The sequence below is a fragment of the Juglans regia genome, chromosome 1, assembly GCF_001411555.2.
Source record: "Juglans regia cultivar Chandler chromosome 1, Walnut 2.0, whole genome shotgun sequence".
Classification (NCBI taxonomy): Eukaryota; Viridiplantae; Streptophyta; class Magnoliopsida; order Fagales; family Juglandaceae; genus Juglans; species Juglans regia.
This window is the reverse complement of record NC_049901.1, coordinates 28,539,150-28,552,304: the sequence shown is the minus strand read 5'-3', so window position 1 is coordinate 28,552,304 and position 13,155 is coordinate 28,539,150. Positions and strand designations below refer to the sequence as shown.

The following is a 13,155-nucleotide window of genomic DNA, read 5'->3' as shown; positions in this document are numbered from 1 at the left end:
AGAATTGCCCAGTTCGCGTATGCTGGTTTTCCAGGGGGAGAGGGAGCGGTTCTATGATTCTGAAAATGAAGTAGGTGCTCTCCCTGCAGTGATGGGAAAAGAAAAATGTTATGAGTCGGATGCAGATCATATTACAGTAAATGAGATACCAAATCTGAAGGAGGATAAGGCTCTGAGAAAATCACAACGGGTTCATACCCGCTCCCAAAAGTTGAATCTATGACTGATAATATTTTTTCTGGAATATTAGAGGGCTGGGCAATTCAAGAGGAAGATTGAAGAAGCTCCTTTTTAAATTTAAGGTTTCTTTATTTGCTATTTTGGAACCTTTTATTGATGATACTCGTATGGCTTCTCTTGGGTATTTTTTGGATTTTAATCACTATGCTTCAAATGCTAATCAAGGTGGAAAGTTATGGGTGTTCTGGAATATTCCTAATATTTTTGAAATGGTGCGTTGTACGACCCAAACTGTGTCTGGTTGGTTCAAGTGGGATGTTCACTGCGTTTTTGTTACTTTTGTCTATGCTAAATGCTCATATGTTGATAGAAGAGAACTTTGGCATGATTTAGAAGAGTGGACAGATTTGGATCAGCCATGGTTAGTTTTGGGTGATTTTAATGTTATTCGTAGGGATTCGGAAAGAGTTGGTGGGAACCCTCGGCCTTTTATTTCGATGTTAGAGTTCAATGATTGTATTGATCGTTGTGGTCTGTTAGAGACATCTAGTTCTGGTCAGCGCATGTCGTGGTGTAATGGACATGGGGGAGTGTCCAAAAGTTGGGCAAACTTAGACAGAGTGCTCATGAATAATTTTTTTGCCAGTCTATTTCCTTCAGCTCATTTCAATTATTTGAGCTGTAAATCTTCTGATCATTGTCCGATGGTTGTTTTCTCTGATCAACTACCTATTTCCTATGGCCCTTCTCCATTTCGTTTTTTGAATATGTGGTGCTCACATGATGGGTTTATTATGTGTGTGAAGGAAGCTTGGAACCAGCAGGATGCAGTGTCTGGTCTTCTAAAGCTTTCTGTTCATTTGAAAAGAACCAAGATAGCGCTTCGTGCTTGGAATAAAAATGTTTTTGGTAGGGTGGATGTGAATATTCATGCACTGGAAGAGAGGTTAGATTTCTTGGAAGCCAGCTTCAATCTGGTTTTTCTGAGGAGATTGAGGATGATTTTGTGGCTACTAAGACCGAGATTGAAATATGGGAGAAAAGAGAAGCTTCTCGTCTTGGCCAAATTGCTAAAAAGAATTGGTTGACTGAGGGAGATCAAAATTTGAAGTTTTTTCATTCGGTTATTAACCAGAGGTGTAACAAGGGGCATATCAATAAAATGGTCCTTGCCGATGGGAGAGTTTTGAATACTGCTGAAGAGGTTCGTGAGGAGGCGGTGGTTTTTTTCCGTAATGTCTCTGCGATGGAACATTGCGACTTGTCGAGGCTTATCGAGAAGAAAATTTCAGATGAAGAAAATCTTTGGTTATGCGCGGGACCTTTAGAATTGGAAGTGAAACAAGCTGTTTTTTCTATTCCAAAGAATAGTAGCCCGGGGCCTGATGGTTTTGGTTCAGGTTTTTATATGTCTTACTGGGATATTATCAAAGAGGATGTGTTTGATGTAATGTTATTTTAGACAACTTATTAAGAACATAATATATTCTTAAAATCTAATATCAATTATTGAGAATTAATTTTTATTATTTTTAATAAATTTGAAATTAATAATATGTACTATAAAATATAATATTTTATATTATATATTAACTATATATAATATACGTTACATATATAATATACTCTATAATACATTATATATATAATACACTATATATATACTATATACTATATATATATATATACTATACAATACAATATATATTATAATATAATATTAGATATAGTATGATATATGTTATAGTATACATTATAATATATAACATTATTATATTTAATATATTTTTAAAAATTCAATCGTGAAACGTTCGAACGTAATATTTTTTCACGTTCGAACGTTTACTTCCACATTCGAACGTTACTCAGAATGATGTTCAAACGTTTCGTGTATATAAGCCCAAAACCGAAACGGGGAAACGTCATTTTCACGTCATTACCGTTATTTCTCCACCGTTGCACGCCACCACTAAACAATCACCACCGCGTTCAAACCCCGCCACAGCTGTTGCAAAAGGATATAGGCATCCCTCTTTTATCCGCTTACATGTTTTTTTTAAAGATTTGGTAGGAAACTTGTAAATCGAACGTTAGTAGTGGCTGGATCTTCAATTCCATTTTCCGGCCACCACGGATTATCATTGGCCAAATGGTCACCGTAGAAAATTTTTTTGAAATGTATACTTCATTTCTATGGTGACATTTGGCCACTTAGAACTGTGGTACATGATTTTCGAGAATGGCTTAATCAACTCAGCCATTCTGTGTCATAACGTTCAAACATACAACGTTTCAAGTACATAGCCGTTATGTCTTCTACGTTTGAACGTATATTTTGTACATTCGAATATTACTTTTCGTAGCATTTACGTTCGAACGTTAAATGCTAACATTCAACTTTTCAATTTCTTCGTCGTTTTGCCTTCCACGTTCAAACGTGTATACTTTATGTTCGAACGTAAAACACATATGTTTGAACATACCACATTTCAAAATTCTTAGCCGTTATGCCCTTAACGTTCGAATGTGTATATTATACATTCGACCGTTAATTGTTATGTTTGAACGTTAAACACATACGTGCGAACGTTTTATCTGAACGTTCGAACATTTGTTATATTATGTTCGAACGTTAATGTGGAGCAGTTTAAAATTAATATGAAAGATGCATCAATAGTATTAATAATTTTTTTTCCTTTTCTATTTTCATGATATGGCTCATCCCTTGCATATCAGGAAACGGGGGAGGGCAGGAGCCACTCAGGACACTGCTCGGATCGGGGCTCGTACTGTTATGGTGGAGCGAGAAGTCTTGATCAACGAGTTCGACAAGCTTAGATGGGAGCAAACGAAACTCAGAGATGTCTTCATCAATAGAGGCTTGGGAAATATCTGTACATTAAGGTTGAAGGTATACACCTCAATGGTTCAGGAGTTCTATATGAGGATGCACTCCATGTCTCAGGACGCATCCTTTCACACTGTGACTGTACGCATTGTTTCGTTTGAGATTTTACCAAATGTCATTGTCGAGGTCCTCGGGATTCGTCAAGTAGTTGAGACATCGACTACGTTGACTCTCAAACTGGCAACACAACCGTGGTTTGCACATCTACATCTGCACACAACACACTTTATGTAGATGTAGGCACTTCTGCATCATCTACTGGCCCAATTGAGCCATCATCAGCCATAAATGCAGACCGGTCAGAGGTCGAGGGTACTGACTGTGACGCTCAGGATCATGGCCGAGACAAGGATTTCTGCATCCTCACCTAGAGAGACCGCATGCAGATCGAGAGGAAGAACACCTTCAACCAAATACATTTGCTACCTTTCTTCCGCATGTTGCAGCTTATTGTTGCAACAAAGCTGGATCCTGTAGCACATAAGACCACATTTAGTCAGATTCGAGCACAATTATTTATAAGAGTGGCACGTGGAGATCCCATCGATTTGCCACTGCACATCTTTGAGAGGATCTGTTACGAGGCGAGCATCATCTCCACGAACAACCTCTCATACGGTGTCATCATCAGCAGACTATTACTTGCTCAGGAGTGCCAGTCTAGCCGGAGGAGTGGGTCACAGATAAAATGAGCCCCCTCGACATGAGCACGCATTGACGTAGCATTGGACAGGCAAGGGGGTATCCTCGACGTTAGCCACCCCTGGAGCAGATCTAGTTCTTCTAACGCAGCCAGGGCCCAGTGTGGGGAGTAGTAGTCAACAGCTGACGAGTACATCTGCTGGAGATGCACAGCCTACTTAGGCTGATGCAGTGATCTAATAGCTGATTACGTATATCAATCGACAGATTGTGGCTATAGAGGAGTCTGTCACCGAGATAGCCCATCGTATATATATCCTCAATGAGAAGGTTGATAACTTGACTGAGGAGATACAGAGTACGAATTTCGTGAACAACGTGTTCGTCTGAGTGTTGTTTAGGAAATTCTATCATATTTTGTATTTTACTTTTAATATATGTAAGGAACAATATTATTTAATATATCAATTATTTTTTAATTTCAATTCTCAATCTTCTTTAATGTTAGATTTTTCAACTTTAATACTAAATCACTACACTTCAAATATATATAAACATAAATACAAATATATATATATAAACATAAATATATATTTATATATAAATATATAATTATATATTACAAATTGTGTATATATAAATATATATTAAAATTTTTTAAACTTGTTCACAAATTATGCACTATAAAAACCACATAGTTTTTAAATTAGAGTCATATCTAATTTAAATTTACAGTTAACGTTTGAACGTTAATTACTAACGTTCAAACGTTGGCGCCAAAACATTTCACGTTCGCACAAAAGTAGCCTCAATGTTCGAACGTATATGTGACATTTGAACATAAATTTCCCCTCCGTTCGAACGTCAAAAAAATCTCATATATCTTTAGTGACAGTTTCCAGAAACCGCCATGGAAAATGCTTTTTAGTGAAGATTTGGGTTTAGTGAAGGTTTGGGGACTATCACAATTTACCAACCATCACTAAAAAACAATTATGTTGTAGTGACAATGTCTACTCCCAAAGAAGATGAATGAGGTGAGAAAAATATACTACTAAACTAGTTATTTTCGTTAGCATAAAAAAAACTTTAAACTAAGTTATTTATTATTTGTTTGCTATATTTTTGCAGTAAAGTTGTGGAGACTTGGAGTTTTGGACTGGGAGACTTGGCGTTTGAGTTGTGGCATTTCTTTTTTTAATTACTATCTAGTAATTTGTAATATTATTTTATAAGTAAGTTGGTTATGGCTAGATGCATGGATTATAAATTGTAATAATTTTTATGTTTCATTTCCTTTACTTCTTTTGGTTTTTTAACTTTTTTTTTCCTTTTATTTGGAGTTTGGATAATTAGGGAGTTTTTTTAAAAAAAAAAATTTATCTGTTTTTTGTTTTTAATTTTATTAGTATGATTGATAACCTTTTTGGATGGATATAGATAATTTTTTTTTTTCCCTATTTTCTATATTTTTCTTTTATTTAGAGTTTGGATGTTATTGGCATATGGCATCCTTTTCCAATTTTTTTTTTTCTATTTTTTGTATGTTTCTAGGTTAAAAATGGGATAAAAGTCAAGACTTGGGCCAAAATTTGACTAGTAATGTCAGTTGGGTCGGACTGAACAGACTGATAGACCAATCAGACCAAATGGTTCCGATTTGGTCCAATTCATATGGGAGTTCAGTTCGGTCCAGAGTGGGAAATTCCTGGACTGAAGGGGTCTAGTCTAGTCCCAAAAACCCCCTATGGACCAACAGGACCGAACCAAATTCACCCCTATTCTTATATGATGTTGTTAAGACTTTCATTTATATGTTAAAAGGTTGTTTTTTAAAAGAGTTGGTTTGAATAATTATTGGAAGCACGTTTTGTATGAAAAGGTTCAGGTATGGCTAAATGTTGAAGCTTTTGGGTTGCTTGAACTTTTTTTGAAATTTTTGCCATATGATTTTTGGATCTATTGATAGGATCATGTTTAGGACTTGATTACATGACATATAGTTTTTTTCTAGATCAAGTTCATGAAGGAGTTGTTCTAAGGTTTGGATGTTAAAGTGAGTTGAGTTGAGATGATAAAATATTGTTAGAATATTACTTTTTAATATTATTATTATTTTGAAATTTGAAAAAGTTGAATTGTTTATTATATTTTGTGTTGGGATTTGAAAAAGTTGTAATGATGAGTTGAGATGAGTTGAGATGAGTTGAGATGAGTTTGGGATCCAAACTATTTGACACTTTTCTTATGAGGATTGTGTATTTTTTTTTTATTTTTTGAAGTGTATGTTTTATGGTCTTAGCATGATTTTAAAACATAGGATATAAGTTTTAATGTTTCATAAATCGATCTGAGTATACGGTTTGAAGTTGGAAATAATTGCAACAAAAATCATGACTTTTACCGTAAGTACTTTTCGACCATTGGTTGGTTTATATTTCTGTTATGCTTTAAATTTTATGATTTCATATTTTGACTTAGGAAAAAATTTACATGAACAATATAAATTTTGGAAGAATTTGGAGTCCGTATGTGAAACCCTTAATTTAAGGGCAAAATTATCATTCTCTCACATATAGAGGGGCAAAATGGTAATTTTTTCATAAGTCAGTAAGTTTTATTTTTTTAAGCATTTAATGGGATATTATAATCCTTAGAATTATCTCATTTCAGTCTACTCCCTACAATCATTGTAAGTTGGCCTATAACTTACTTTCAGGATATTTGTTTGTTTTGTTGTAAGAAACCATCATTCACATATATTATGCTTATTATAAATATTATGTTATGTTATACCATGTCTATGCCATGATTTATTTCTATTACATGTCTATCTGTTACACGTTATGTTATGTCATGTCATGATTTATTTTTCAGTACATGTTTATCTTTTACACGCCATGTTATACCATGTAATTAGTCACACAAACATGTCACGTCACATTACGCCATGTCATGAGTCAAACAAGTCCATCAAGAAATATTTTTCCAATCAGTCATATATGGAATACTTGTAGCATAATCACTATGATTGTTCGAGTATCTTCATTGATAAATCAAGCAAGGTACTTCTGACATAACCAATCTGATTATTAGAGTACTTCTACTAAAATCCTCATGGCGTAATCATTATGATTGTCAGAATATTTTCATTAAAATTATTACTAGATACTCCTAATATAATCATTTTGATTATTAGGGTATCTTCATTGAAATACTCATGGTGTAATCATTATGGATGTTTGATGATTTCTGACAAAATATGTTGGGCGGAATCATTATGATTGTTCATTTATTTCTGATAAAACAACTGGCGAAATCATTCTAATTGTGAGGGCATTTCACGTACATGTCGTTTCAATTCATGTCAAGTATTTTCAATTCATATCACATTCATGTCAATTTTAGTTCATGCTAAGTTCAGTTCATTCATGTCATGTCACGTTTGTGTTTAGCCACGTATTTAGCGCATATCATGTTTAATTAACCAATTTTTTTATGGAACAAGATTCCAAGTTCATGTTTAGTTTTCAGTCCATGTCATGTTTAATTCACGTTCAAGTTAATTATAGTTCTTGTCCGTTCAGTTGAAGTTTGTTATTGTTCATGTCAGTTCAGTCCATGCAGCTCATTTGTCAACACGACACGTTATTCATGTTCACGTCAGTATTCATATCTTTTTACTAACATGCATGCATCTATATATTGCTAGTTTAAGTTGGTAGTTAATTTGCTGAAATTTGTAATCAAATCTCACTTGATAGTCCCAACTACCATTCCCCTCGGAATGGTAGATCATATATTAAGATCTGGAGAATCAGTAGAGGATCCCATGGACAAGGTCAACTAGGCCACGATGTGACAACGAGGAGCTCATCACTTCGATGCACCAATTTTTAGATAGGATTATGGATATCTTATTAGAGTTGCGTGAGCTACTCATCGCGCTAGCCTAGCAGTTATGATAGCTTATTAATATACTTAATGAGGGTTGTCTCCAGTACTCATGCTGTTATAGTTCTTTTTTACAAGCATTGTAACTTTTGAACGTATGTTATTATATGATTTTGAGGTACACTTATGTCATTTTGGGATATGTCATATCTGGTACATAGTATTGCTCAAGAAAAAAATTATTCACTGTGAATATTGCATATTACTAGATGCATGCTACATGCATTGTATCTTTATTTGTCATGAATAGGGGCATGTAACCTTGTGTTACATGTCCCAATGCTTTAGAGTTTGCCAAATCCCAAGTGAAAATTATGAGGTGTCAGAAGAAATAATAAAATACTATCGTGGTGTTGGCGCTGTTGTTCCCATTGCATGCTTGAAGTCACTTGCTTTCTTTGAAAACACTGACTCCAAAGAAGATCAGACACTTCAGGATCTCAAACATGAGATTTTTCCCATTCCAAAGACTTTTATAGGGTGAGACCGTCAGGCATCCTTCTGACATCCTTATGACTATTGATATGATGCTTAAATAGGAGACATTTGATCTCAACCGTCCATTTACCCTCTTGACTTGAAGAATTGTAGAGGCCAAATGACTAATGGGCCAAGGCACTTACGTTCCTATGGCTTGCCTTGGGTCCAATCCCGCAGTCCTTCCCTTAATAAGGATCTCCCACGTGGCACTGGACCATATCTCTGAAACTAGACGATATGGCCTATTGGCCCGTAATTTTTTTCTCCGCAAGCTTACTCCAAACGTGATGTCTCTTATGGAGTATGGGCCTCTACATACGACACCTACTACCTCTAAGCATCTTTGCATAATCTCGAAGAATATCCATATTGGTCTTGTCCTTGACCAGTATTTGTCCTTTGAACGTTACTCTCCTTCACCTGTAGCTCCCCCTTTGCTGCAAATCGTTCTTTTCCAAAACCACCAACTTTTTCAGTTCTTCGTTCTCGCTTGAGTACAGTCAACACAATCCTTGCTCACCTGTCATAGGGTGAAAAGTCCTCATCTTCCATAGCATCTTACCCGTGGGATGAATTTCTTTAGACTCTAAGAACGTCGTGAAAACCACGGAAATGTTTCATAGATCATGCAATCGTTTAGGTTTTAGTTTGTTAGCATAGTTAGTTTCTTACCCGCTATGGTGACAGAAGCGCTATTTTATTTATTTAAGGTATTTAGGAGTATGAGATTGAGAAACAATTTGTGCCATTAGTCTTAGATGAATGTGACCATGCTAACTAAGCTAAAGATTATTCCATCCAACCAAGCACTTTGTAGCAAACCAAAGAGAGTTTCAACCCAAGTGAAACCCCAAACCATTGAGATCCAATTGAAACCCCCAAAACCATGGTGGAAGCCGAAACTCTGAAAGGTTTTCCCAAATGGTTACCCAAAATACTATCTTTCTAGTTTTAGCTTAAGTGATTAGTCACTTGATTAAATCACATTCACATGCTATTAACTACTCAAATTCATTTTATTACACCCTCATTTATTCTTTTATATTTTGGTAATTTCATTGGGCCAAGAAGATTTGGATTTAGACTTGTTGGAAAACGGAACTCCAAACCAAACCCACTTTATACCCCAAAATGAGCACCAATCGATTAAGGCCCACCGAAAAGCACCATCCAAACATGGCTTCTTGAGGAAGTTCACACACTTCCCTAGGTGTACTATGGCTGCCATTGTTAGCCCAAATAGTAGTTAATGGGAGGCCAAACCACCTCCCCTCTTGGCAATAACAACCAAATACCATGGGCTGAGTTGCTGCCACTACATTCATTATTTTCCCCCTACTTTTACGTATGTTACACTACAATCACTATAAGATAGCCTTTAACTTACATTCAAGACATTAATGTATGTGTGGTGATAATAATTTATTTTTCATCTTCATTATGCTTATTATAAATGTTTTAATATGTCATCCCTTGATTTATTTTAAGTACATGTTTATGTACTAGTAAGTTAGCCTCTAACTTCTTGTATATTTTTGTATGTGCGATGGTAAGTTAGAATTTTCATATTATTGTCATTTATGCTTATTGTGAATGTTCTGATATGCCATGCCATGATTTATTTCAAGTACATGTCTATCAGTTACATGTCACGAATGCCATGTCATTGTTAATTGTTACACATTTATCCATCACATGCCACGCCATGATGTCTGTTACGTGTTTATCTATTACATGCCATGAATATCATGTCATCAGTTACATAGTTATCAGTTACACGCAATGGATACATGTCATGAGTCACACGAATCCATCAAGAAGTATTTTCTCAATCAGTCATGAATGAGATACTCGTGGCGTAATTACTATGATTGTCCGAGTATCTCTACTGATAATTCATACAAGGTACTTCTAGCGTAATTATCTTGATTGTTAGAGTACCTATACTAAAATGCTCATGTCAGAATCATTATGGTTGTCAGAATATTTTCATTAAAACTATTACACAGTACTCTTGGCGTAATCATTCTTATTGTCAGGTATCTCTATTAAAAACTCATAGCGTAATCATTTTGATTTTTTTAGTATCTCTAATGGAATACATTGGGTAGAATCATTATGATTGTTCAAATACTCTTGACGAAACAACTGGCAAAATCATTCTGATTGTCAGGATCTTACAATGTTGTATATTTTATTAACAAAGTTTGGTTCATGTTAATTTCAGTTCATGTCAGCTTAGTCCATGTCAGCTTTCAAGTTATGTCAGCACATATCATGCATGCATTTTGTATAGTGCTAGTTTAAGTTGGTTGCTAACTTGTTGAGATTTATAATCAAATCTCACTTGGTAGTCCCAACTACCATTTCCCTCCAGAATGGTAGATCATATATCAGGGCGTGGAAAGCCAGTTGAGGATCAACTGGATGAGGTTGATTAGGCTACGATGCAACGACGAGGAGCTCATCACTTCAATTCTCTAATTTTTAGATAAGATCAAGGCTATCTTAGCCGAGTTGAGCGAGTGGCTCAGCGAGCTAGTTTAGTAGTTATGCTTTTAATATTGTACTTAAGGAGCGTTGTCTTCAGTACTTAGTTATGACGGACAAGCTTTGTATCATTACAGTTTATCATTTCATCATAAAGTTATGAATCATATGATATTTTGGGATATAGTATTTGGTATAGTGATTGTTTAACTAAAGAAAACAAATTATATGTTGGGTATATTGCTTATTGTGCTAGGTGCATTGCATCTTTATCTGTCATGAATGGGGCAGGTAACCTTGTGTTCAATGTCGTGATGCTCCAGAGTCTGTTTGATCCCAAATGGAGCCTGCAAGTGTCACAGGTCTCTTCCCTTGCTTCGACGATGTGCCCAGACTGCCCACATCTAAAAGACGTGGTCGCACCTAGCCAACACTATTCCTCATGAGACTTGTTGCATCAATTGCTTAAAGGTGTCTAACCATCCATGCGACTTCCCAAGGTCACTAATGGGCGCATCCTTGAGCTAGCCATAATATTCTTGGGCGATCCATAATTGGTTTCTTCCCCAGTTTAAGTTCTTCGTTTCTGTCCCATTAACAAGGCAGTCAAGTTGCATTGTTCCAGCTCGATGAGGGATCTACTTCCACTAGCCTCTGAAAATTCTGAATCTACAGGCACGCCACTTGAGTCCAGATTTGTGGTTACAATCCTTCTTGGAAGTTCTTAGCTCGCATCTTCTCTATGGAAATGTGATGCGGGACAAACCTTCTCAGCTCCATAAATTTCGTGGCGTACTACTCCACTGACATGTCGCCCTGTACAAAGCTAGCAAAATCCTTCCCAACCCAATCTTGTGGTCACCTATCCTCTACTCGCATATCATCTTACTCAGCCTCCATCTTGCTTGCCTAATGCTATACGCACCTAATTTCCTGCTCACATATCATCTTGCTCGCCCTTGACCCTGTTCTTCCAATGTTGTGCTCTCCTATCCCCTGCTTGCCTTCGATCTTGCTCGCTCAATGCCATGCTCACCATTCCCCTAGTCGCTTATCATCTTGCTAGCCCTCGACCTTGCTCGCTATTGCCCTGCTCACTCATCATCTTGCTCACCCAAGGCTATGCTTTCTTGGTTCGTCATTCCATCTAGTATGATATTTGTGACACCCTCGACCCTCGGTTGTGGTTTAGCGAGGAACCACGATACTTGGGATGCAAACCAAATGGGCTACATTACTTAACATAACGTATGAACCTTGTGTCCTCGTATGCTAAGCACATGTGTGTATAAAATTCACAATGGAAAGTAAAAGGTATTAGTCGGGGAAACTAATAATAATAGAACCAATGGTCTATGCATTACTTGCCCATTAAGAACAATATGCATATGTCACAACCACATCATCGTTAAAATAATATCGATTGAGATTTGTTCATCACTCCAACACAAATAATATTACACCATAAATTGTTTATCGCCAAAATATAATTAAAACATCCTAATTATAAGAGATTATAAACTTAATGGGGACAGGGCCCCATTGCTATTCTTCGAGCTGTACAGATCCTTCATCCTTGAAGTAACCTTCCTAAGTTACCTTTGTATCAAAGTTTACGGTTCCCTAGGCAAAATCATAGTAGGACTACTACGGTAAGATTTCAATGAAATCTTAGTAAGTTAAAACCCAAAGCAATAATTTTAATATAAGAAATGGCGATGCATATGAATGCAAAAGTTTTAGGTAAATAAAAACTAAAATCACATTTATCATTAGTTTACCAAAGTAGCAACCTCCGAACAAAACAACATAATCATGACTCCTCGTAAACATTATTGAGCGCCAAGTGCCCAAATACCCATTAAAAATCATCGAGTACCCAGTGCCCAGATCTATAGTAAACAACACTGATCACCCAATGCCCAAATAAACTCTTAACATATCATATCATTTCCTAGACCCTAGGTTCCAGATCCACACGTGGAATCACTCCACCACTCACACCCATTTGTTAACACATGTCACTACGACTCCCCTTCAATGGCCACACACACACCTTGGCTCCCTTTGCCACACTATAAATAACGACCACGCAAATGATTTAGTAACAAGTGATGCTTTGGTTAAAACGTCACCATTGAAGTACAATAATGATAAACTACCTGCTACTTTTTGAGCACTCTTATGCTATCTCTCATCATTCCAATTCTCATACTGGCTTGTTTGTTGCTTGCCATGAACTACTTCTACACTACACATTGCTCACATGACTGTTTTTGTTTCCTTTTGGATCTGCTTGCCTTATGTATTGTTAGCATATAACACCCGGACTCAGAAATTGTATGGTTGGGCTATGGATATTTTTTTTTTATTTTGAGCTTTTGGTCGTTTCTTTAACCTTGGATAAAACCTATTAGTTTATGAGCAGTTCCTCTCACGCACGACTCTAGCACTCCCACGCACGTACGCTTCTCTTCTCCTCAGCTTTAGGGTTTTGTATT

The 13,155-nt window shown here is 36.2% G+C and overlaps 1 protein-coding gene across 1 annotated transcript; it reads left to right on the top strand.

Moving 5' to 3' along the window:
* Positions 1 to 347: 347 nt before the first annotated feature.
* Positions 348 to 1,268, top strand: LOC109021643. The gene has a single exon (XM_019004324.2). It carries the CDS (start codon positions 348 to 350, stop codon positions 1,266 to 1,268), a length of 921 nt encoding a protein of 306 aa, XP_018859869.2.
* Positions 1,269 to 13,155: the final 11,887 nt, after the last annotated feature.